This window comes from Manis javanica, chromosome 2 (genome assembly GCF_040802235.1).
Source record: "Manis javanica isolate MJ-LG chromosome 2, MJ_LKY, whole genome shotgun sequence".
Lineage (NCBI taxonomy): Eukaryota > Metazoa > Chordata > Mammalia > Pholidota > Manidae > Manis > Manis javanica.
In genome coordinates this window covers 203353971-203380474 of record NC_133157.1, presented here as the reverse complement: position 1 = coordinate 203380474, position 26504 = coordinate 203353971, and the positions used below count along the sequence as shown (strand labels likewise).

The 26504-nt window shown below is 41.7% G+C and overlaps 2 protein-coding genes across 2 annotated transcripts in view; both read left to right on the top strand.

The window, feature by feature from the left end:
- LOC140847986 (serine/threonine-protein kinase TAO1-like) overlaps positions 1–26504 on the top strand; it is a 173418-nt gene that overhangs the window by 83071 nt on the left and 63843 nt on the right. The window contains exons 19-24 of the mRNA XM_073230033.1: positions 161–306; positions 976–1065; positions 2964–3071; positions 6621–6745; positions 7352–7440; positions 9517–9603. Coding sequence (XP_073086134.1) covers positions 161–306; positions 976–1065; positions 2964–3071; positions 6621–6745; positions 7352–7440; positions 9517–9524 — 566 coding nt within the window. The 3' untranslated portion in view covers positions 9525–9603. The remainder of the gene's footprint in view (positions 1–160; positions 307–975; positions 1066–2963; positions 3072–6620; positions 6746–7351; positions 7441–9516; positions 9604–26504) is intronic.
- LOC140848097 (beta-1-syntrophin-like) overlaps positions 15551–26504 on the top strand; it is a 117108-nt gene continuing 106154 nt past the window's right edge. Inside the window, exon 1 of the mRNA XM_073230379.1 lies at positions 15551–16127. Coding sequence (XP_073086480.1) covers positions 15551–16127 — 577 coding nt within the window. The remainder of the gene's footprint in view (positions 16128–26504) is intronic.

The following is a 26504-nucleotide window of genomic DNA, read 5'->3' as shown; positions in this document are numbered from 1 at the left end:
ATTTTTTTTTCCCTTTCCAGTTTGGTAAAGGTTTTTTCTTTCCTTTTAGTAGTTTTTCCTGTGCCAAGGCCTCTTCAAGTATCACAGATCAGCATGATGAGAGATTAACATATTTTTCCTAATCTTTAATGTAGCTGGTTTTTGTGTTTTCTGATTACAGATCTTGCTTGCATGTACAAGTTATTTAGTCGTGTGCCAAATGGTTTGAAGACCATGTGTGTGTGTGTGAGTTCCTGCTTGAGGGAACAAGGTAAAGCCCTTGTTTCTGAGGAAGGAAACAGAAAGAACCCCATTGATTATATTCAGGTCAGTAAATATAGAAAATTCTCTATAAGTTTATGACAAAGTGGTTTTGACAAGTGCTAAAAGGTCACTTTTATTAAGCTATATATTATGTATTTTTTACTTTGTCCCAAGGGTAAATTAATATGTGTAAATTATCCTAAATATTTTAGAATTTTGCAAAGTAGGCCTATTTATATCGGGTAGCAGGACTCAGCTGCTCTTTTCACTTACTCAAATATTTGATGAAGCCCTTGTATGCCTTAGTGTTCATACACCTCCTGTGTAGGAAGAAAAACTGTTTGTTACTGTTAGTTTCAAAATGGTTTTGCTTTCAATTAGTATTATGAATAAATTATGCTGCAGTTTTCCATTTTTTAAGTATAAATAAGAAGCTTTTTTTGAATATTTTTAAAGCTCTTGTTGGATTCACCCATTAGTTGAGACAATGAAATGAAAATAAGTTGAAAACAAAACAGAATCTATGAGTTTAACACTGAATACACACATGTATCAGCAAAATGATAATAATCATACATGATCACCAGCATATTGTTAATAGAAATATTATTAATAATATATACTAAATTTCTTTTGTTTTTTGAAAGGGCTTATTGGATCTGAAGAGTAGGTTTGATTGCTTCCTCCAGGAATCATTTAATAATGACCGGCTCTTTAAACAAACTATTGCAGGTGACTTGGAATATTTTCTCAACTGCAACTCCAGGTCCCCTGAGTTTATCATTATTTATTGATGATAAGCTAAAAAAGGGAGTAAAAGGGGTAAGTATAAATGTGTGTGAAAACACATTAAATTTTATTTGTAAATACAAAAACTGTATTTTGTAAGTCTGAAATTAAGCATTCATTATTCTTTGCTGTACTGTGTACTTCGCTTACATGTGTACTGTGATTTTTGAAAAGAATTGTTTAAGTATTTGATGCAGTAAGAAGAACTTTGCCATTTCCCTTAATGTGTAATTGACATAAAAACAAAGAACTACATAGCCATAGTTACTGACCAGTCTATAGACAGCAAGAGTCAGATATGCTATAGAGATGTAACTAGCAAACAGCTATCTGCAGCATAGAATGTTGTTTGCTGTCATCTGGTCTGGGGTCTGTGTATCAAACAATACCTGGATGCAGAAAATTTGAAGGCATAAACCAGAATGGCTATCAAAAAATAGTTTGAAAGCATATGTTGAAGCTCATTTTTAAGCCTTTATTATATATACTGGGACCTTGGAAGCTCACCACAGCATAGAAAATCATATTAAGCATATTGTGATCACACATAAAATTTATTATTTTTTTAAATTCATTTTGGAACTTATGAAGCAAAAAGGAAAAACAAATGTCTGTAGGTTCTCAGGCAGGCAGCTGCAACAAAGAAACAGGAAGAAGATGACCATGGACACAGAATAGAAAAGACACATCTGTTTGGTCTTCCATAAATTTTAATACAAGCTTTATACCAACTGCACCACTATCATATTGTCTTTCCTTAAAAGATAAGGGCAACAGGCAAGGGGTCTTTTGACTCTTTTAATTAATAAGAAATTATTACCCTTCTTTGGGAAAATTTAGGTTTCAATTGAGTTTAAATGAAAATAAGCAGTCCTTTTGGTTGTGTAATTTTCTAAAGTTGTTGCAAGATTTTTGTGCTTAAAATTTCATTGCATCTGTTTAAGTCACCCTTTAATCCTGCTGCGTGTCACTGCATGCCTCCATCTCAGCGGAGCCCTGGGGCCGGGAGCTCCACTCTGCCCCCGGATGAGGGCTGTGCTGGGCGGGGATGTGAGAGCTGTGCTCGTGCTGTCTGAAGCAGGGGGCCCTCTCTCAGGCCGGTTCCCTCCTCCTTACAGTTCTCAACCCGATGATTTGTTACCAAACAGTACTGGTTTTAAATATAGATGAACTATGGTGCTATTTTGGTAGAACTACAATGTTTTAATTGTTAAATCTTCTTTTCATTGATTTTTCAGCAAACAGAACAAGAAGTAGAAACAGTATTGGATAAGGCAATGGTCCTTTTAAGGTTGATGCAAGAAAAAGATATATTTGAATGTTATTATGAGCAACACTTGGCAAGGAGACTTCTCACAAATAAAAGTGTTTCTGATGACTCTGAAAAAAATATGATATCTAAGTGAAAGGTAAGCGGTACACAAGATGGAATGGAGTCTGTCCAACCAACTGATGTTTACCACATGATTAAACACTAGTAGCATATGATTAGAAAATACTTAATTTAGTTAAAATCTTTTTTAATTAGCAAAGGTAGATTTTTTTTTTTGAGCAGGTTATACTTTTGTACAGGTTCTGGGACATTCAGTGTTGGCTGGAATTTCTCTTGGTATGACAGGGCACTTTCATGGAAATGGGGAGTATCACCGTATAGTTCTGTTTCACAAAGTGTGGTCCGTAGACTACCTGTACCCATTACCGCCTGAGATGCTTGTTAAAAACAGAGTTCTGGGCCCTACCATCAGGAAGGCATATCAGAATCTGAAAGAGTCTGGGAATCTACATTATAAAATAGAATCCTTGGGTTATTCATAGAGCAACTCTTGGAAAGATTTAGAAAAGATGGCAGTAGCTTGGAATAGTTTATTTCTTTGTACATTTTCTCATCCCAAAATCCCTCATTTATTTATGTTTGTGTTTTTCCTTCATAGACTGAATGTGGATGTCAGTTAACATCAGAACTGGAAGGAATGTTTAGGGATATGAGCATCTCAAGCATAACTATGGATGAATTCAGGCAACATCTACAGACAACTGGGGTAAGATTCTCCACTTATTTCTACTTTTAAATGAAATTCATTCATGTAAAGTCTTTTTGTTTTTAATTAAAGCATCGTTGATAACAATATTACATTGGTTTAAAGTATATGACACTGTTATTCATCAGCTCATGTAGTCTTCTGCAGTGGGCATTTTCATCCATTATCAGAACTGAATTGCTGGGGTTGGTTCCTTAAATGTCATGAGAGACAACATATGTATTGTCCGAGTGCTTTAAAAATCATTTTCCCCTAGATAAGCTCTTCTTCTAACTATCAATGTTAAAATACTTATTTCTTACTCTTCTAAAACTAAGTTTATCCTCCCTACATGAAGGAACGCACTGAACATTTAATGAACAGTGATTCTGCTGCTGTAACCATTCTAGATCACGGAAAGAATCATGGGCCGAGACAGGCGTCCTGAGTTTTAGTGCTCTTGCTTTCACTCGCCCTCAGCACCCAGCGCTGTGCTGTAGGAGACTTGTTTCCCCGCTATCCTGTGCCTCAGTCTCCTCATTCACATCTGTAAGATCAGCCTAAATGGGCCTGATGTCTGACGAACTGAATATTAAACACTGACACCAGTGCATTTTAAATGTGATTTTGTATTGTGACTCCCAAAAGGCAGTAAGCTAGAATCTATACAGCTTTGGAGTCCAGCGGGGGTTTTTGTGAGGATTCAGTGAAGTTCAGAATTTTGTTTCTTTCTTACTGTTTTTCAACTTCACCTTTAACCTTAAGTTTTAGAGAACTCCAGCTTTTCTTTGACATTTTCTCTCTCAAATAGTATATACTGCTTTGTAATTAAGACATGTCACACCCATGAAAGAAATTTGGAGATCTTTCTGCTGATATTTAAATATGAGATCACTTCTACTGGTTCCATAGTCTCTTCACAAGTAAAATAAATGAAAATACCTAATTCTATAGAAATGGGCATTTATATATATTAAGGCATTACTGGGACTTCTGGTCCCTCTCTATTTTAAATAGTTGTATAATTTGCCTCATATTTGTAGTGTAGATGAGCTGAGAGCAGAAAAGATAAAAGTCTACAGTAAATAGAAATTCGGTTGGGGAGAAACTGAATAATGTGATGATCCTAGATACTTTTGTCTTTTTTAGATTGTTTAGGGATTTGTAACTTTAATACATTGATACATATTTTCATGTGATTCAGTTTTTTTTTCTGTTCATTCTTATTCTTCGACTAACTTTACATATATTGAGAACTACAGCGAGACAACTAGTTGGAATAAATACTCTGTTGAAACTACCTGTAAGGGAAGGTTCAACACCCTTACTGTTTTAGGTATTGTTGAAAATTACCTGGCCTGTGATCTTGAAGGCCCTTTGACAAGAAAATTAGGTTCTTTGCTCTTGACTACTTTGTTGGGGTTGTCTCATTTAAAAAGAGGGAGAGAATGATTATTCAACATAATGATTTCATCAGATCTGTTTGCCTTTCAGTTGTTTAAAGTTTGTGAGTTTTCCAGACTTAAATCTTGATTGTTCAGACATACCTCTCACTCTGGTAGAGTATTTGTTTAGTAATTTGTTAACTACAGTAAGGAGAGTACTTATCAAGATGCTCCATTTTTTCTGCTAATTTGATTGCAGCTTCTACTTAACTATAAAGCCACTATTTACAAGGAATTATTAGCTTTCTCATAATTGTTTATGCTAAGGACCTTAAGCTCTAAATTTCCTATACCTCAATCTGCATTAGACAAATTTGATGAAAAGTGACAGATTAATCAAAACAGATCTTGAGCTTTCTGAAATCTTCGAGCCCTTTTAAAATATCACCAATCCTGCAGCTGATGATTCTTTGTAACTTTCTTAAAGGTTCTCGGTCTGCTGAAATATACCAAGACACTGGCTCTTCACTTTCTTTTAGAAGTCATAAAATAAGTACTTTCTTGAAATTCTTATAATAATTGTGGTATATTTTACTTAGCTAAATCTTAAGCTGAAATAAATTTAAGTATTTGTCCATTTTTACCTCTGTTTTTATCTTTAAAACAGGGACATGTAAGGAAAACCATCTTACAATCATATTTCTGTTTATATCACAAATCACATCAGATCCTAACAAACTTTTCTGGTACCTCTGTCTGTGTATTTGCCCCTGTCATGTGCTATCTGAATATAGGCTAAGTGGCCTCAAATATTGCTAAGATAGTTAGAAAGAGACAATACAAACTTTTAGTAAAAGTTCTTTAAGGTTTTTTTTCCCTTCTATTTAACAAGTAATTCATCAAATGTTTTCTGTGCAAAGCATTGTTGTAGAAGTGGGTATTTATAGCAGAACAAAATAGACACAAATCCTGCTATGATGGAGCTTACATTCTGATCTGGGAGACAGATAATGAACCAGATAAATAAACATAGCACCTTAGCTGCTGATAGGAGCTGCAGAGGAAATCTGCAGCAGGGAAACGTGGTTAGGGAAGGCCTCCTTTAGAAAAAATGACATTTTGAGCAAAGACTTGAATATTAAGGAATTGTGTGGATATATGGGAGAAAGATAAAAAGACTTCATTGTCTAGGATATATTGAATCAAGTTGTGACCCCCCACTCCCAGTCCCCAATTTCAACAAAAACAGTTATCCGACCTACTCTTTTCATCCTCTGAGAATCTCTGCTATGATCATCTCTCCTATGCATCATCTAAGATTTCTAGTTGCAGTTTTTCTAAAGTGGAGTAAACAATTAGTAGATATGTGGGGAGAAATCTGACTGTGGAAAACTTCTTTATATTATAGATTTAATTTCTCTCTTTTAAGAATCCGTTATCACCAAATCATGAAGGTTAGATAAAAATGGCGTAATGGTTTAGAACAAGCTGTGAATATCAATAATAAAGATAATACTTCACCCTTAAAAATTCCTATTGATACACTTTATTGTTTTCTTTAAAATTAAATTTGTTCAAAGAATAAATAATTGTGACAGTATTTCTTATGTATATTTTCTAGAGGTAGTCATACATTATACAAATATTTAGATCGCCTACTATGTAGGACTGGATATACAGTGTCCCGTGGAGAGGTTGTTAAAATGTGAACTACATGTAAAAAACAAGTTTTGTCAATGTAGTTGAAATGTGAATGGTATACTAGAAATATGTTGTTTGTATGTTAAGATGGTTTAAAAGATTTAAAAGCTGAGATAAAAGATACTACCATAGAAATTTCTTTAAAATGATGGTGATATATGGTCCCTTGATATTTTATCTGTAAATCAGCTTACAAGCCATAATGTTACACTTCTCAGTGACACCAGTAAGACTTTGTTCACATGCATAGAGTTATCCTTTGATTAGTTTTTTATAAAGCCAACAACATAAGCAATAATTATAAATATTTCCCAAGATAGTTAAAATTTGGAATACACTGGGATAGGTCTAACCTTTAAGAAGAGTTATGTGCTAGATATTGGACATGGAGCTAACTACTTTGATAACTCTAACACAGTGTCAATGTGGAATGGGTAACAAATCCTAGTTAATTGGGGGGCATATGTCTTTCTCTTCTGCACAGGTATCTTTAGGTGGTGTTGACCTCACAATCCGGGTGCTAATGACAGGATACTGGCCCACTCCATCAGCCACACCAAAGTGCAACATCCCACCAGCCCCAAGACATGCTTTTGAGATATTCAGAAGGTAAACAGAAATACAACTTTGCTTTTCTGAGTGCAAATAATTGTCCAAAATTGAAATAAATTTGAGCATTGGTAGTGTCCCTGATTGAGGCTATACTCCATTTTTAACCTCATGTTCTAAAGGAGAAGTTATTATCCCTATGCTTTTCAACTTGTAAGAAAGAGCTGTATACATTCTTTTCAGAGGAATGTTTATTAATGTCTTTTCTTCAGCATTCAGTGCATGGTTAGGAGTATATTTTGTGTTGTTGATGTCTAACAGTGGCTTAGGGTGAATTGATTATGAAGAAAGGTAGTCTTCAGAACAGCAGTGACTGAGCAGAGGCCAGGGGCAAGTGTACCAGTAGAAATTTTTTAGTATGCTATGTTTGTCATTTAATACCTAGCGGAATCACTTAAGTCTTTTTCCCTCTATCTCCGTCTCCCTCCCCCCTCCTTTTATTGTTTCCTTTTCTGTAAGTTACTGGAGCTGAGCTTGATTCCTGAAATTTCCTTGAGCTTTCAAAGTCTCCCTTCCAGACACATTTGTTAAAGTTGTTATCCTGTGGTTATAGTTTCCCACGTATAAATTGCATGATTCTCTGAAACCTGATTTGATTTGCTGAAGGTTTTACTTAGCCAAACGCGGTGGCCGACAGCTCACACTCCAGCATCATATGGGTTCTGCAGACCTCAATGCCACCTTTTATGGACGAGGTAAGAAGGTAAAAATTGATAGTTTGAACATATTTATATTAAGTAACTTAAAAGCAGTCTGTAGAAGTGATTTGTGGATTTTTTGGACATGCATAAATTATTAAAAATAATTTTTAGTAATTATTAAATAGGGTATATTTTTCTGTTTCAAATATTAAATGGGGGGAACATAGCTCTTTGATTTACTTCTATTCCTTCAGTTATTAACTTAATTTGACAGTATAAAGACTACACCAGCAATCTTCCTTAAGGAAAAAATAATAGATACTTACACATTTTATTTATGTGTAAATTATTAGACTTGAAATAGTATTGCATAAAATAAAATGGAAATTGATTTGATGGATACAAAACTATGAGTCTTTTTAAAATTTTCAGTATCCTGTAATCCTTATTGCCAATAAATAAAAATCAGGAAAGTTAACACTTGAGATTTGTGAGATGTACAAAATGTTACTAAAGTGAATATTTAAAAATTAACAATATTCTAGTGAATTGCCTTATTTTTACAATGTGATTGCTTTTTCATATCTAAAATCATGAGGTTTAGAGTAATAATTTACTTGTATTATTTGATGTAATCAGTCATTGACCTTCAAATAGAAAAATAGTAGCTTTAGCCTTGAAAAGATTTCAGAACTCACTGATTATAGTGGACTTTATGGGACAGAATCTAAGTTCACTCTAAGTAGGTTCTATTGAGCAAAATAAAATTCCCTCTTAAAAAAAAATAAGAAAAAGTAGGAAAGAAAAAAATGAAATCTCCAACAATCCCAAAATGAACTGATCAGTTTCTTGACTTTGTGGAAAATAAATGAATGGACATAAACTCTTTTTGCATTCGTGCAAAAATAGGACTCGCTTGCTCTGACTAATCTGAAGCTGCTTTTACTGCGGGGCATTGGTGTCGGGGACACTCAGAAGAATGGTCACGGTTTTTTAACCTTTCAGAAAGCCTGTGGGTGAGAGCTTAAAACACAGCAATGCTAAGGCTGCTAAAGACTCACTCTCTGGAAGAGAGGTTCATCCTCCTGGGGGCTTCCCTTTAAAAACAATTTTAAAGGCTCTCACTCAGAGGAGCACACATGTAAAATCTAAGTTTCAGTTAACTGAAGCCTAAAATGTGGCAAAGATGGCAGGGTGACCTAGAGGCAAAGGGACATGATGTGAAGTTTGTCAAACTCAAGTCTGAGTTCCTATCCTTCTCTCCATATTGATGTGACCTTGAATGGCTTTCTACAGAGTTGATTGAATATTGCACAGAACATAAAATGGCTTTTTGTAAGCACTTTCAAATGTTAGTTCTGATTCTCTTTTATGTTTATGTGTATATGTGTAATAGTGACAGCCACCATGAACTGGAATGCTTACTGTTTTCCAGACCACTGCCCCTCAACCTGAATTCCTGTTTTCCCCTGCTTATAAGGTGACTCCAGTCCTTTTCCAAAATTTTATTTTATTTATTTTATTTTATTTTATATTTATTATTTTATGTATTTATTTTATATTTTATTATATTTTATTTTATTTTATTTTTTCTTTTCTTTCTTTATTTTATTTTATTTTATTTTATTTTTTATTTATTTATTTTATTTTTCATGTTTTATGCTCCTGGGGTCATTCTGGTGAAAAACGTCATTTAGTTGTTCCTGGACCAGCTCGTTGGCTTCCAACAAACGCCGAGGCACCCAGGCGGGAGTCAGTCCCCGCTGGGTCGTCCAGCCCACACGCCCAACGTTCCGGCCGCCGTTGGCCACACTTTTTTTTTTTTTCAATAAGACAATTTAAAATTATTTTTATTTTTAAGATTAAAGCATCCTCATTGACAGTTCAGCAACAGTCCTTGCTTACACTAGAGCAGGGGTCCTTATCACTTGGTTTGGCCCAGCCCTCTTTGCTGCCTGCTTCTGGTAAATACATCCCTTTCTTTTGGTGAATTGCTTATCATCCCCATTCCAGCCATGGGGCTATTTTGGGGGCTGCCCATCATGGTATCTATGGCTACCAGTGTGGACATGTGATCCAGGCTGGGCCATCCATCTGAGCTCTTTCTTCCTTTGGATGTTTTTTCTTAAGCGAGATGAAGAGAAGCTGAGCTGGGCACCGTGAATCTTGGAGCTGCCCGTGGCCATGGTTGGGCCTTGTGCGGTCTGAAAGACTGAGGTATGCTCGTGTCCGCTCCGGCTGTGCATGAGGCTAGCCTTTCTCTTGCCGTTGGCGGGTTGCTTATGTGACTCATGTGCTTCCCATTTGGTGTCTTTAGTGTCAGTTGGGAGTCTAGCATGTGCAGCCAAGCATTCTGATATTAATACTATTTTTTCATCAGATCCCTGTCTTATTTCTTTCCCGAATCCATCTGAGCTGATCAATCCCTTGCTCAATGAACATAATCTGCACATCCTTTGTTCCTGCCTCTGGCCCAATTGTTTTCCCTGCTAGGAATGTTTGTCCTGTCTTACCTCGTTCTCTAAAGCCTCACTTCCTTAAGTCACTCTTCCGTGAAACTTGGTTTGTCCTCCACAAGTTCAAGAGAGTATTTCTTTAGCTTAACATCTAAAGTTTAGATTCTAAAACCTGAAAATCACCCGATATTATTTACTAATTGGTATTCATCCTTGCTATGTATCTACCCAATTAGAATAAAAATTTCAAGCTCAACTTAAGTATAGAACTAAAGGGACTAGTTTCAAATTACAAACCCGGTGTGGGGTGGAATTCGTTGAAGTTTCTTTCCTTAAAGATACTCATGTCTGACTGATGGTAATAGAGGAATGCATTACAATGGAAAATGAGAGAGTTTAAGCCATTCCAAGTCTCTAGATTGTTAGGGGTTTTGGGGAAGAGACAGAAAGTAATTTAAAGAAAGTGTTGGAGTTTGCTAAATGATAAACAATGGAAAACCATAAGCATTCTAAAAAATGTCACTAGAACCTTTGAGAGATTTCTGGAGCAAAGAAGATCACGCTGTAGCCAGGTAGTGCAGTAGGGTGGAGATGTGGTATTTGAGAAATAGCCCAAGTTTAAGCTAGAGTTCGGGAACAGAAGGGATAGATGGGAAATCAATCTAGGATCAAAGAGGGTCTTCACATAGCCACAGCGATGGACCGAGAGTTCAGTGCAGAGAGTTAACAGGGAGATTATCTAGGGGAAACTGTTACAGCACGAGGGAGTAAATTGGGTGATGAACAGAAGTGGGCTTTCAGGGTGTGTGGCAGAGTACACGAGGAAGTTTCTCATGAATCAGGGGAGTGTATATGGGAATGATTCACAAAAAAGAAGGTGGACATGTGTAAAAAAGAGTTAGAGTTTCCCTCACATACAGACAGACCTCTGATTCCAAAGGGTTTGAAAGTAATTTAATAACAAACCTCATTTGGAATTTGAAGGAGAAACTAGCAAGATCCTGAAATAGTTACTTGAAATTTGAAGTCTTTTTCATTTAAAATTATTCTAAAGATGCCTATGGAAGAAACTGGTTTCTTATTCCTCCTCCCCCTTGCACCAGGGCATCCCAAATGCCTATTTAGGCCAACTTGCTCAAGTCCCCCATATGTGGGAGGATACCTTGCCTATTAGGCTTTCAACATGTGTTTACTACGGAATCTAACCTGTCATTCTACAGTTCTGAAGAAGAGTCAAATGTGTATTACCTCAGGAAAAATGACTTAAATTGACATGACAGATATTAAAAGACTGGTATAAGATTTATTTGAACAGCAGGTTGTTAGGGAAGGGAGGCAGAGGGAGTACAACTCATAAGAGAAGGTGGAAGATAAACACCTAAGTACTTTAAATTCTGCCTTGGGCTAGCCTTGCTCCTAAAAAGTCCTTACCACAGCAATCTGAACACAGTGAGCAACCAGATAATTCTCACCTGACCGGCTGGCTGGCTCCAAGTCTGGCTGGTGGTCTATCTAGTTTACCAAGGACCCGCCCAGGTACATGCAATAGAGGGTGTTTGCTAACCTTTTTAGAATTGATGATGCCCCTGTTAGCCAAATGGGGAACACCAGAGGAGAAAGACCCTACTCAGCCTTCTGTTCATGTGCCATCCCTGGTCTCAGTGCTTCATCTTTAAAATGAGAATCTTTAACCCAGCATTGTGATTTGGAGCCCAGAGGCTGGCTCCTTGCCCCGTTCTCCCTGTGTACTCTTTGTGAACATGCCTATGTCTGTCTTCCTCTCTTAATCATCTTTGCAGCCTTGGTGGGGAAGGGGGCCTGCTTCCAGCATTTTCTCAGTTCTTTACAAAAGCAGGTCCTCAAGGAGCGTTCAGTCCCACGTGTATTTCTGTGGCTAGGACTCACCTTAGGAATGTTGCATTTCAAGCACCCCTCCTGCACCTCTCTCCTCCTGTTCTCTAATTTTCCCACAGGTATCAAGGAGCTGTTTCCTCTTCCTCCCTCTCCACCTTGTACGCACATAAATCTATTCACCTTGTATCCTCACAAAAGCTTTCCTTAACAGCCACCTCTCCCATTGGTCCCTGGCCCCTAGTCACTCTTGACCCCGTTGCTCTCCATTCTTCTCTTTTTAGCATTTACTTCTCCAGCAAACTGTCTTATGTGTTTGTAGTCTTTCTCCACCACCATCCTACCACCCACTACAATGTCAGCTTCACAGGGCACATCTGTGCTAGTTTATCTGCTCCCGTATCCCCAGCACCTACAGCAGTGCCTGGGACTTAGCAGGTGCACAAAAACCTTTGTGCAATGACTGGATGAGCACAGTTCTGTCCGCCACTTGCAGCTGCCTGCTGCCAGATCCTCGGCTCGGTGGAGTTGAGGGTTGTGTGACCTGCTCCTGCAAACCTGAGTCCCACCAAACTTGTGTAGGAAAAGATACATCCCACAGGAAAGGGGCACACATGAGGATCCCAGTTTTGGCAGAATGGGAAATGGAAGTCAATAGTTTAGGACAAAAGGAGGAAATAGAACATGGGACAGAGCTAAGCAAAAAAAAAAAACCTGGTTTAAAACAAAATAGGGAGGGGAGCTCCAGTTGTAATTTCTGGAATATTTAAGTTGGACTGGTAGGCATAATTATTCAGTTGCAGCTTTCCACAAACACACTCTGTGGCCTTGGGTCCGTCATTGCTAAACTCTGAGCTTCCAATGTCAAACTCCAAAAAATGAGGGAAGCTGGATGTCTTTTCAGCCCTTTCCAGTGGCCCTTCTTTAAAAGAGGAGTCCCAGGAGAGTGTGATCTGTCCTAATGCTAAGTGTTAGGGATTAGAGTGCAGGAATCCCAAGTCCGACCGAGACCTAAGAAATGAGATAAGTAAGGCTTACCTTGGAGTGTCAGCATTACTAATTCAGAGCCCAGATACGCAGAGCTGTCTGAGGTATAAGATAAGGTTTCTAGGCCAGTAAGACCATGACAGTCACCAGTTTTCACTATGTTAACATGTCTAAGGAAAAAAAGACAGTCGTCAATTAGGGGAGGGCAGGGTGTTCTCTAACCTTGGAAAGACAGAGAGGCCAGAGGCAAAGACTGGGCCCTGCCTTGTCATATGCATCTAGGAGAAGGGCCTTCACCCTCTGTGCTCCCCTCGCCAGTGGAAAGGCTGGCGTCAGAGGCGAGGTAACATGCAGCTAGTGGGCTCTGAGTATTTTCAGGAGACTGCAGGACAATGGTTAAGAATCCAGTTCTCCATAGCTGATTTTAAATCCTGACTCTGTCATTTACTGGCCATGTGACCTGGGCAGAGTATTCAACTTGTATCTCTACTTTTTCACCTGTGAAATGGGAGTGATAATTATAGTAAATATTCCCAAGAATTGCCAGGAGGACAGAGTGTAAAGCACTTAGAATGGAGTTGTTATAATTCCATTGGCAAAACCATTTCCTGCTAGTATGCATGTCTCAGACGTAATGATAGTAGAAATTTGTCTCCCTTCTGTGGACACTTTCAAAAAGCAACCTATTCCTTCCCATGTAGGTCTTGCTTACAGAGAAAAAAAAAAATGTGTTTATCACAGGGATTCTGAGGAATTTCCATCCTAAAGCTTGTAACATCTTATGGCAAATTGATAAATTACTCTTAGTATACCTGGGACTCACAGATTGTCTGACCACGGAGACAAGATACAGGTGTGATGCAAATGGAGAATTTTGGTGCAGGGACAGGTGCTTGTTGAAATCTTAATCGCCACACTGGCATTCTGGTGCCTGTCTCCCTCATGTGAGTTTGGGTTTGCACACGGACACTCAGGCTCTGATTTCCCTGCAAAGTGATATGCACGAACCTGCAGCCTCCAAAGAAGAGGTCAGGTCCAGCTGGCTTTCCCACCCACCGTGGTACACCCACATCAGCTCCCTGTCTGATCCTGCAGCTGCTCTCCCCGCCGTGGGTACCTTTATATGACAGAATAATGAGCTTTTGGAAAATGGTGGGTTAAAAGTACAGGAAAGACAGGAGCTGCAAGCAGAAACACTGATCCAAGGGTGCCCACTGACCTGCCTGCAGTGACTTCCCCTCCTCAAAAAACCAAATGTTTTCATTTCATTCTGGGACCGTGGTTTTCAGGCATTCCTTTGGGCTTTCAGTTATTCTCAGTGAAAAGTATGAGTCATTCTGGAAGGAGGTTAGAGAACGTTCAGTGATGATTCCACCATCGGTTGGAATCTGTTCAGTAAGATTTCTTTCCTCCTGACACCTTGCTGTGTTGGGTTAACCTTTAGGAATTAACCGATTTGTGAGTTTTCTTTTGTGAGTTTTCTTTTGTTATTGAGAGGGGAAAGAGCTGAAAGGCGAGGTGCATGGGAAGCATAATACACTTAAAGAGGTCTATGAAAAATGGTGGGTGGATAACCTGAGGGGTTCAAGGACCAGGACGACTCAGGGCGGCTCAGCTTTGTCATGGGTTCTGCTAGCATTTTCTAGACTGGCCTGGGAAGGTAACTCAAGATTATATTGCTCCCCTGGAAAAATGCAACTCGAGCTCCAAGTTAGTAACTTCTAACGGAACTTTTAAGACATGATCCATTGAAGCTGAGTTCTTAAATGGTGGACTTCCTATATTGGATCTTGGGAAAAAAGAAAGAGTCCCAGGAAGCACTGGGGAAAAAATGATTAAGTCAGAAGCACAGACATACCATGCGTTGGAGCTAGAACATGTGTCCCCGAGGTGTGGGGCAGGCCGTGACCTCCCGAAGACCCCTGGCAGGACAGACACCTCTCCAGAGCCGCGGCAGAAAGATGCCCCTGCATTTAAAGAAAGGAGGTTTGGGGGCACTAGGGTTATGCTGACGTCTCCCTCCGGTTTCCTGGGATAGCCTCCCCTCCTGACTCTCAGAGAGCCGTGGGCCTCGGTCTGAGTCCACCAGAGAGTTCTTACGCCAAGGAGAGACCCGTAGGAACTCAGCAGGGGAAGCCAAGCCTTGGTGTGAGGAAGCCAGAGTGAGGAGACCTGGATCTAGACACCCCGTGGGGTTAGGCCTGAGGGACAGTCAGCGGGGGGTGTGTGAAAGGCAAGGGGGGCTCCGGAGTATGAGTGAGGGGCCCAAGGCAGGCCGCCCCGACCCGGCAGGGGGGCGGTGTGGGCGCCGGCTGAGAAGGGAGTGGAGCAGAGCGGGCTGGGGCGGGGTGGGGAGAAGGCGCTAGGGGAGCTGCCCCCCGCGGCGACGCGCGCTCCGCGGAGGGGGGGAGGCCAGGGTCTGGGGTGGCGCGCGGCCGGCCCGCCGAGGCTGCGGCGGGCCGGAACAGGTGAGCGGCGGCCGGGCGTTCGGTCCCCGCCCTTCCCCGCGCGAGTGTCTCTCCTCCTTCCGACGCTCCCCGGCGCTTGGCCGCGCCGCGGCCCCCCTTGGTTCGGGGGTTTTGCAACCGGACCGCTGGCCTTTTTTTCCTCCCCTGTTTCTGTCTCTCCTTCTTCTTTTACGTTGCTCCACCCCCGCCCAGGATCAGGCGAGGGGAAACCAGCCGGGCTGCGGCGGGCAACTCGCGCCCGGCGCGCCCGCGAACTCCGGGAGCCGAGCCCCGCGCCCAGCCTGCTCCCAGAGAGGCGCGCTCTCCTCGGCTCCCCCAGTGCCCCGCGTCCTCCCCCCCGCAACCTTCCCCACTTTTCCCCCCTTTTGCAATCACATGGCGCATTTTAAGAATGCCGGTAAGATGGCGGTAGCGGCGACGGCGGCGGCAGCGGCGGGGCCGGCCGGCGGGGAAGGCGGCCGGGCCCCAGCGGAGCGGGCTGCTGGAAGTTTTTGGTGCGGGGATCGCTGGCACAACGTTCTGGTGAACTTGAGCGAGGACGCCCTGGTTCTGAGCTGCCTGGAGCGCGCTGCGGCGTACAACGGCATCGGGACCGCTACCAATGGCTCGTTCTGCAGGGGCGCTGGAGCCGGGCACCCGGGGGCCGGGGGCGCGCAGCCTCCGGACTCGCCCGCCGGGGTCCGCACCGCCTTCACCGACCTGCCCGAGCAGGTGCCCGAGTCCATCTCGAACCAGAAGCGTGGCGTGAAGGTGCTGAAGCCGGAGCTGGGCGGGTTGGGCATCAGCATCAAGGGGGGCAAGGAGAACAAGATGCCCATCCTTATCAGCAAGATCTTCAAGGGGCTGGCGGCAGACCAGACCCAAGCCCTGTACGTGGGCGACGCCATCCTGTCTGTGAACGGAGCCGACCTGCGGGACGCCACCCACGACGAGGGGGTGCAGGCGCTGAAGCGCGCTGGCAAGGAGGTGCTGCTGGAAGGTAAGGGGTTAACGCCGCGCGCGGCGGCGCACACACCATCCCACCCTCCGGCTCCCGCGGCCTCACACCCACCCGCCTTCACACCCCAGGAGGCCCGGGTGTGTGGGTGGCATGGAGTTATGACAACTCTTACAACACCTGGGGGCAACTTGTCCCCACCCTATCGTCGTTACAGGCTCGGACCCAGCAGGGGTGTGTGAAAGGCTAGGCGAGCGGGGTTTCTTGAGCTCCTGCTGTGCGCCAAGCACGGGTCGAATGCTTCCTGTACGTTGCCTCATTTTTACCTGCGGATATCCAAGTGTAGCACAGAGGCTGGGACGTCCCCCTGGAAATGAAGGGCAGCCGCCCACGTTACCCGGCGAACTCCTTGACTAATCGCAACTCTGATAATCAGTTTTCTGCTTTGGCACAAGTTTCCCTTTACAAGCCTGGGCAACCCAGCCAAAAGGGTTGAATACTAAAGGGGCCAGAGAGGGGTGGCAATGTTTGAACGCCCCGGACTGCCGACCAGCCTTCCCAACTTCTCTCCGTGCAATTTGGAAACTGGGTTTGTAGCTGGTGCGTCGTGCCAAGGGCCAGGAAGTATGTTGCAGCTCTCAGCATAAGTTCGCTTCTGGTGCCAGGTGTTTGGCCGGTCAGTCTGGATTCCAGGTTGCTGTGGGTGGAGGGCTGGTGAAGGGCTTTCCTGCCTGCCTTTTCCGGGGATTTTTCCGGAGTGGTGTGGAAACAACTTTGCTTTGTAAACAGTTCCCACTGTGTGAGGCACCTTAGAAAGTACTCTCTTGAGAGCTACTGTCCCGGTCCCCTAATGATCGGGTAGGAATAGAATAGGTAGCAAGGTTTTTGTCCCCTTTTGTGGTTAGGTGGTGTGTGGGCGGGAGAAGGACAGTAGGGTATTAAGTGGATAATGTCTTCTCATTTCCCATTACGGCTGTGTTTTTTCACTTGCTATCTACCTCTCTGCCCCTTAGCTTGCTTTGTGTATACCTCTGTCAGCACTAATGTCGTGCAATTATTTTGTCTATTTACCTGGCTTCCCCATAACTGTATATTGAGTGCTGAGTGAATTAATAAACCAGAATGTTTCAACTGAGACCTTGTAAACTGGTGGTTGATTTAAGTCCTAAATTAAGGACTTGTCAATTTCCTGCTCACCAGCTGTGATGCTGGTGTGTGAAACTGAGAAAGTTCAAAGTTGGGAAACCAAGTTTGTTACATGTGACAGCTGATGCCATTCTCTGGTACATGATGGCCCACCTCCTGGCCTAGAATGCAGTGGGTTTTTCCCCCCTTCATTTGTCTAGAGGATTTGTGATGTCTTCATATTTAATTGCTACCCTGGATCCAGAAAATGGGAGGCTATTTGCTTTGGCTTGATGATTAACATAAGTAAATAGAAAAAAGTTTTCTTGACTCAAGTATGTGTTGGTTCCTGTGACAAGGGGCAGGTGAGATCTGGGGCAAGTGTAGTTTGGACTATAAACAGCTGGACACCTGCTCAGCTTGCAATATTTACCATAAATATCAGGGAGGACAAAAGGCAGATTATTTTATCTCAAGGCACTACTCTTCTTTACATCTCTTCTTGGTTTCACTTTAATGTGAAACTTGAAAAGTTTTTTAAAAAGCCTCTTAAAATGTAATGACTTGGCAAGGAACTAAAATATATCTTTCACCCAAAAAGAGAAGAAATGGTGACTCCCTGTAGTGAAAACCACACACACACACACACACACACACACACACACACACACACACACACACATATCAAGCAGTTATGTCTTCACTGATGCAGCAACTGAAAAGTGAGTTTTGTAGAAACCTCTAACATGACATTCTTACAACTGGGTTGTCCTGTATTGCAGGCAGGACCTCTGGGGGAGGAAGGCCTGCGGGACTCCTAGACACGAACCACTTAGGCTTGGGGTAGCAGTCTTATTCCCAATCTGAGTTTTCAGAAATTGACTACTATAGAGAATTATCCTAATAGAGAAGCAAGTGGAGTACCCCCCTGCCAACCCCTCACGCGCCCTGCAAAACAGTGTCTCTTAATTCTGAAGTGAAGTGTTGGTCCTAAGTGTGGTAGCAGTGATCATATACCATCAAATCAAGTATCACACATCTCGTCTTTTGCAGCGAGGCCTAGTACCTGGATTCTCCACTGAAGGGTCGCATTACCACCATCGGAAGGGCTTTATAAAATCACAAACACCCTGGCTCATATTCTGAGATGCAGTCTTTATCCAAAATTTCTACAAAGGAATGGTCTTGTAGGTGTAATCTGGTTGGACAAGAGGGCTAAGAAATGTCTTTAAGACATGTTTATATGGCAAATACACTTTTTAAATGGAGATTAGTCCCTCAACCATGGCCAATGCATACCCCTTACAGGGAATGCGCCCTCTAGTGGAGAGTCGCTTACCTCTACTAGTGTCACTACCTCAACATTGAATTGCAGTGTTCAACACCAAGTTTCATGCCTGTGTTCAAGCTGTGAATTCTGCCCCAGAATTATCTTAACATCCTTGAGCCCCAGTGTCTTCTTAAAAATAGGAATAGAGAAACTGGCTGACCATGCTTACTTTACAGGACTGCTGTATGGAAAAGCACTCTGAGAAGTTAAAATTAAAAAAGGCGTGTATCAAATGCCTGCTCTGATTAGTTATTTTTACAATTCAAATGCAGTGAAGATGAAATTGGCCTCTTAAGGGATAATCCTTTCCTCTTCCTTTACTAGAGTTTATATTCTCATTTTTATTCTACTTTTTTTTGTTACTATAAAATTATAATGTTAGAAGGCCGTTCCTCTGGGGAAAGAGAGTCATCACAATAGCTAACATTTCTTGAACAACTCAAGTGCCATGTTACTTGCATTTGTTCATGTGACACTTTCAGTAACTCCATGAGGCTAGTACTATTGTTCATTTCACTGATGAGAAAACTAAAGTTTACAGATGGTAGGTTATTTGCTCAAAGTAACATAGCTCGGAGACTTCCAGGTCTCTATGGCTTATGACTTAAAAGCTCATACTTGTAACCTCTGGGTGAAATTGATATTCTGAGCTGTTCCTTCAACTACATACATCAGTGGAAGCTTCATCAGTTATTGGGCTCAAGATGTTCTGCCCTGCTCCTCAAATATGCTGAAGTGCTTGGGACAACTTAGAATAGGAAACAGCAGTTTTGTAGGCTACTCAAAAGGAAGGGACAGGAAAGGGGACTGAGTCTTAAGACCCTAATGCACAAGTATCTGGCTACCAAGAGGGAGCTGCTGTGATATGGCCAACTTTACAATGAGACAGGGCCTCCATGGTAGGACACATGGCCAGCAAGGAGACTAAATTGTAATTCAAACTTAAATAGTGAATAAATGGTGCCAAGTTAGTGTTTAACCAAAGATGAGAACAGAAGTCTTCACACTTTGACCCATTTCCCATTTTAGGGAGTGGGAACAGGAACCCTGCTTTCAGCCATGCAGACATTGAACCCCATAATTCCCAGGGCACCATTCAGGTAGACTACAGTGTGAATGGCGCCCTCTGGAGTTGTGCAGGGCACACCTGCATAAATATCCTTAGTAGCTCTGGGCTGGAGGAGGGAGGAAATTTTTGTCCTTAGATTAATAGTAAAACAGTAATTTGAAATATATCAACTTTTTGTCCTTGAAGTTACACTAACATTAGTTTCTCTATAACTATGTTGAGATCAAGGAATGTAGCATGCTCTGGTCGTCTCATATTGGGATGTGGAAGTTGGGGTAGACTGATCACCTCTGGGTCCAAAAGGCCTCCTATGGAACTGGAGGGGAAAGAGTGAAAACACAAAGGTGAAAGTCAGAGAGGGTTGTTGATGTTAGCCCTGCTCATCAAAGCTCTTCCTCCCTCCACTCCCAGGAGTGCTTGACCATAGAGATCATGTAAAATGACACTTTCACAATCACTTGCTCCAGTGGTGGAAGTGGGGATGGTGTGGCTGGAGCTGGGGTCCAAGGGAAGGGAAAGTGATTTTGCTGGCAAAGAATCGCAGGATTAGAAGATAATTTGAATTTTAAAGAATTTTACTTAATTTAGATGTTCAGATTCTAAAGAATACCCAGGAACTCTGGAATTAAAGTCTTGAAACTTGGGCTGTTATCTTTCAACTAACACTTTTTTAACAGAATGCTCTATCTAGTTGGGCCTTGATTTTCTTCAATGAGAAACTAGGAAGCTGGGTTAAGCTATCTCTAACCTTTTACACTTCAAATCCTATAAATTCAGACCCGACACACTTTTAATAACAAATCTAGTACCCCTTTATTATGAAACAAATTTCATAAATAATATAACCTAACTCTATACTTAGAAATCTATATAAAACTTTATTACATTAATAAAATGGAGATGTGAAGTCATTTAAAAAAAAAAGATTTCAATGGATAAATGCTTGGTACAGCCACACCAGAGGTCATGATGCAGGAGGCAGATGCTAGGACCTGTATGTAAAATTACCATCAACATGTAGCTACAAATGAAGATGGTGGGGAGGGGGTGGTATCATTTGGGATCTGGAAAAGTCTTGCCCAGTGGCAGACTACCTCCGAGGCTGCAAGAGGTCCAGGAGCCCTGGCTGCTATCACTAAACGCTTGTGCCCACCACTCCCCTTGACCTCTACAATGCCTCCATAAGTGCCCCAACTGGTATGGAGGAGGGGATCTATAAGAACCAGTGTTCTATAAGAATGCAAATTCTATTTTACCATTTTATCTAATCATCCCCAATGATCCAAGGTTTTGGGTTCACTTCCTGGAGTTTTAGCTACCCAGGGTCAACGGCTGCCATCTGGAAACATACTTACGGATTGTCAAAAGTCACTAGTAACCTAACGCCACACCACAACGCCTCTGTCATCACCTTACTCCTTCTCATCGCACATCATCACAAGAAGAATGAGTGCAGGACAATAAGATATTTTTGAGAGAGAGAGAGATAAACCACATTCATATCACTTTTATTGCAGTATATTATTACAATTGTCCTATTTTAGTATTAGTTTTTGTAGTTAATCTCTTACTTAGTTTAAAAATTAAACTTTTATCATGGGTATGTACTATAGGAAAATACATAATTCATAAGGTTTAGCATTATCTGAGGTTACACGCAACCACTGGGGGTATTGGAATCTATCTCCTGTGGATAAGGGAGCACTGCTGTAATGCCTGACCTTTTGCAAACTCTTTTTATATATGTAATGAACCGTAGAATATCTTTGTGATATACTATATATAAGAACATTATATTATATACAGCACTTATATATATCACTTATACATGTATATAAAACTTAGCTTGTGCCAGATGCTGTTCTGTGCACTTTCAGTCACTTGATTCTCACAATAACCCAATGCTATCAGTATGTCTATTTTACAGACAAGAACACTGAGGTACAGATTATTTGAGTCAATTGCCAAAGACACACAGTGAGGAGGCACTGAGGCCTTTCAGCTTCTGTTCCTCATTAACAGCTTTGTGAGATACGCAGATGGGGGACGCTTGTCCTCAGTTTGCCTATTAGGAAAGCGAGGCTTCAAGAGGAGGAATGACTTGTCTTAAGTAGGCCCTCTCCTTTCTTGTCTAGCATATTAGTGTCCTACTGCTGCTATAACAAATTACCAGAAACCGTAATAAATGAAAACACAAAGTTATTATCTTACAGTTTCTTAAAGCCAGATGTCTGATAACAGAGGTCATCAAGCTAAAATCGAGGTGTCTGATTGCATTCCTTTCTGGAGGCCCTAGAAGAGAATCTATTCCCTTGCCTTTCTGGAAGCTTCTAGAGAACATTCATATGCCTTGGCTCATGGCTCCTTTCCATGTTCACGCTTGAATCTTCCTCACTTGGAAACATTCCAATCTCTGTTCTGCCTCCTCTTATATTTTTAAGGACCTGTGATTACACTGGCCGCAACCAGATAAACCAGGCTAATCTCCCTATTTTAAAGTCAGTTGAGTAGCAACCTTAATTCACTTTACGACCCTCATTTCTCTTTGCCATGTAAGATAACATATTCTCAGGATATAGAGACCAGGATGTGGGCTTTTGGGGGTGGGATGTTTTTCTGCCCACCACATCTAGTTTGCTGAAATTGTCATGGTAGAGTTCCCAAGTAGTATTTCAAGAATATACTGAGCCACAGTGCACAATCACTTCCTGGATCATTGCAAAGGAATTCCTCATTCATTCATTTATTTAGCCATCTAAGAGGTAATTTATTGAGTGTCTTCTGTGTGCCACATAGCACGGGCACTGCCCTCAAGACACAATATTCTAGTGACAGACACAGACACATAATGCCTGTCCATACAGGCAACTGCAGGATAGGGTAAAAAGTGCTGCATCAGAGGCATTATGGGATGCTGTGACAACCTGAAGGGGATCTGGCCCATTCTTGGACAGCCACAAAAGAGCTTGGGCATCATCTGTAGCTCAGTGTGGCTAAGCAGACAGCATGTGACCTTCAGACCTTGCTGAGGGTCAGGAATGAAAAAAAACAGAGAATTGAGCAGGGACCAAGACTTAGAGGTCTTGGGGCAGAGGTGGATTTCATCCTCAGGGTAAAATGTTTTTAAGCAGGGAAATGTCATGCTCAGTTTCATATTTCAAGAAGACACCTCTCTAGAGGCATGCTTCTAGCACGGGGTTGGCAGGGCTCTAGAGAAATGACCCAGCTGCCTGAACCTTCCCCGCAGCACTGGTGTTCTGACAGTTGACCCTGAAGTATGCTTAGGAACACCTTTCCAAGCAAGGCTTAGCTATGTAAAATGGCTTCCCTCACATTATGAGTTTGTCACCAACTCGAGCCTCTGTGGATGGTTGGACTGGTGTGATGATCCCCCTTTGGGCCAGGAGGAAATGGAAGGGACAGATGGGTGACTGGTCTGAGGTTGCCTTGTAAGTGAGACAGCTGGACATCAGATTAGCTAAAGCTCCATCAAACCCTTCCTGCTACATGCTGCAGAAATCAAGATATTGTGCAGTGGACAGAAAGAGGTCTAAGAGGGATGAGGCAAGGCCTCTGCTTGCAGGGAGTTCACAGGAATTAAGGAGGGAGGGCATTTGTGGCTGATGGTGAAGGACTTGAGATGAGGAATACAAATAGTGTCATTTGTACCCTGGCATGTATTGCTAAGTACTTGGCCCACATTGGGCTTTTCACATGTGTTAGAAAAAAAAAAACCAGAAGGACAGACTGAAGGGAGGTGGGAGGGAAGGAATGAGGGAGGGAGAAAGGGAAGAAGGGAGGGGAGAACTGAAGAAAAGGAAGGGAGGGAAAGAAAGAAATTCAGGTATTTAGTGACCCATTTTGATGACTCCTGTCCTCCAGCACTCCATGGAGAGGAAATCTGGCATCTGTTAATGAGAACTAGACTTGGTTCTGTAGAGAAGAGAGACGAAGAGGAGGCTTTATAGCTCTAGGAAGCACTTACTTATAGCCCAGTCTTGAAAAGACAGTAGACGAAAGAGGAGCCAGACACGATTTTAAAAGTTATGGGAAAATGTAATTATCCTTTTAATGTTGTATTTATAACCACCTTTCTTTTGCCCCCTGTGGCTCAGGGGCCTACAAGTCTGAATATGTAAGAACACTTTCTACCTGAGGAGATGAAAACTCTTTGCTTAGATATTTTAATTGTTTCTTTTTTAAGCTTATGTATCAGCCTGAGGATTCAGACCACCCTCCGTAAATGAAGCCTGTGGATCCTTCAATTCCTTCTTTCTGCTGGGGAGGGGAATGCTCTTCATGCTCAGCAGGGCTTTGTAGCAGTCACCCCATGGAGAAGGCATTAAAAATAACTCCCAGCTCCACATCTGTGAAAGGCATCTGGCCGCAGCTACCACTGGTCTGTTTGGTGAAGGGAAATTATTCTCTGGCAGCTAGTGGCCTACTAAGAATTCTATTTCAAATGATGCATTTCAAAGCAGTTAGTGTTAAAGAAAAGCCAGAATTTCCCCTGCATTTATACCAAATGTTTTATATACCAAACCTCATTACCCACTTCACTGGCTTTGATCTGTAATAATGCAGCCTTGAGCTCTGGCCTGCAGAGTGAGACTTAAGAGAAAATATGTAATACACACCACGAAGTCAGCGTCCTAACAGACGTGTGCAAATGAGCCCTCCTCCCAAGGTGTGTTAGGCAAGATGGAAAAGTTCATGATTAGTAGTGTTATAGTGGAAATTAAAATGCTGACCCATGTTTTAGCTCAGTACTTTTTAAAACTACTCTTCCCTGTGCTTTGATGTGGGAACATTCTTAGCATGTAGTTAAATGTGGCGGCTCTATCTAAAATTTGACTGGCTGCCGAGTATCACTGCAGTTGACATACCGGCTTATTTGGTTTCTGTTCAAGCTGCCATCCTTTCTTCCTGTCAGAATTTCTCTTTTGAAGCAGTGTAGTGCAGTGGTTTACAAGGAGGGTCTTGGATGTACTCTGTCCGGGCTTACATTCTTGTGCTGCCTCTTTTTTTAGCTGTGTGATCCTTGGCAGGTGCTTAACTACAAGTCTCGGTTTCTTCATCAGTAGGTTCATTGTGAAGAGTAGAAGGATTATGTCTCTAAAGGGTTAGCTCATTGCTGGAACATAACACTAAATAATTCCTAACTATGTAATATGTCACATCTCATGCTTAGCTAAATAATATTTTCAGTTAGAGGGTTCAGTCATGTACGTTAAATGAAGGGTTCAATCATATGTTGTATAAAGCCTTTTGGGAGCACAGGGGACAGTTTGGGACTGTCCATGTTAGGGGACTGAAGGATGTAAGCAATGGCCTAAGAGACTTGTTAGAGGTGAACTATGATCCTGCAAGGGTATATACCTCATTGATGATTTTTAGTAGCATGCCATGTTTTCCGTCCACCAAACCACAGTAGGCTGCTGTGGTTTTGGTGGACCAATGTGCGCTATGTCTTCAAAGGCTGGTATGCAGGAACATGCGGAAAAGTGTTTCATAAGGGGAAAGTGGTCAAATGAGGATTTCACCTAGACAGCAAAATTCAAAATTCTTTGAAAAAGTTTCTCGTAATTCTAGGAATGTGGAGATCTTTTTAGCCGAAAGAAGCCCAAATGTTTCTTTTATTAAAAATCTGCATTATTTACCTAATTCTTACTGAGCTGGCCTTGTATTTTTGGTTTTTTTCTATTGCTTGTACTGTATTTCCTGGGATCCAAGAGACTATTCAGTAGATGATATATTATTTTTCTTAAGTAAGAAACAAATGTCTAAGATGGGGAGTCTAATATGATACCTGCTTGAAGGTGGAGCACTAAAGGGCTCTCCCTTCAATGCAGAGATAAATGAAATACAAACACATCATACAGGCAGAGACAACAAAGGAACCCACGTGTTTCAAACTAGGCACTAGTAGAAGAAACAACATCCCTTAAGATTTTGCATTGTACATCCATTCTAATAAATATTTAGGTCTGAATTTACAATGTCAGTGTGAGTGAAAAAAATACATAGGCAGAGAAGTGATCTCAAACCGGGAGGGCCCCTGGTAGGGGCAGTTGTAAGTACTCTTTGCAGGAACTCAGCTTCCATCCAGGCCTCCAGTGATTTTAAGGCACATCCCCCAAATCTGAGATGATGAAATGTGAAAAAAATAGGCAGTTTGAATTGAGGAGATATGCTGTATAATAATTAAATAACTAGTGACTGAAATAATTTTTCTTTTAATGTTCGTAAGGTGAGACCTTGATGATAGATTGAAGCAAAGAATCTAAAGAGGGCTAAGATGAAATTCCTTTTCTAAAATAGAACAGTCCAGAGGGGACCGATATAGAGTGATAAATTACATATATATAATTTCAATAATAATAATAAAGTATAAAGGAGTCAATGCTGTCACGGAACTTATGGAATAGCTGAAGGGACTAAGGATAGCTGAAGGAGAAAGGAGTGCTTCACACAAGAAGTGACTTATCCAGTAGGGTTAAATAGGCAAAGTAAGAAGTCGTTTACCATTCTCATTCTCTTTTATGTGCAACCTGTTTCTTCCTTCTGGAAACTTTTAGTACTTCTTTTTATCATTGGTACTCTCAGTTGTGTATGGTGATTTGCCTTAGTGTGGGATTTTGTTAGTTTTCTAAGCACTTGGTGAGCACTAATAGGCTAAGTCCATGGTTCTCAAACTGTGTTCCAAGGTGCACTAGGGTGCTCATGAACTCACAAGGGTGCCGTGAAACATTTTAAAATTTCAGGGAAAACATAGCACCATCTGTTGGACATCAGACAAACAAACCATTAACTCAGGAGTTTCAACATTAGATCGCTACATTCCTTTAATGATGTCAGTATCTTTACAAAGCTGCGTTGTCTTCAGCAGCTGGGA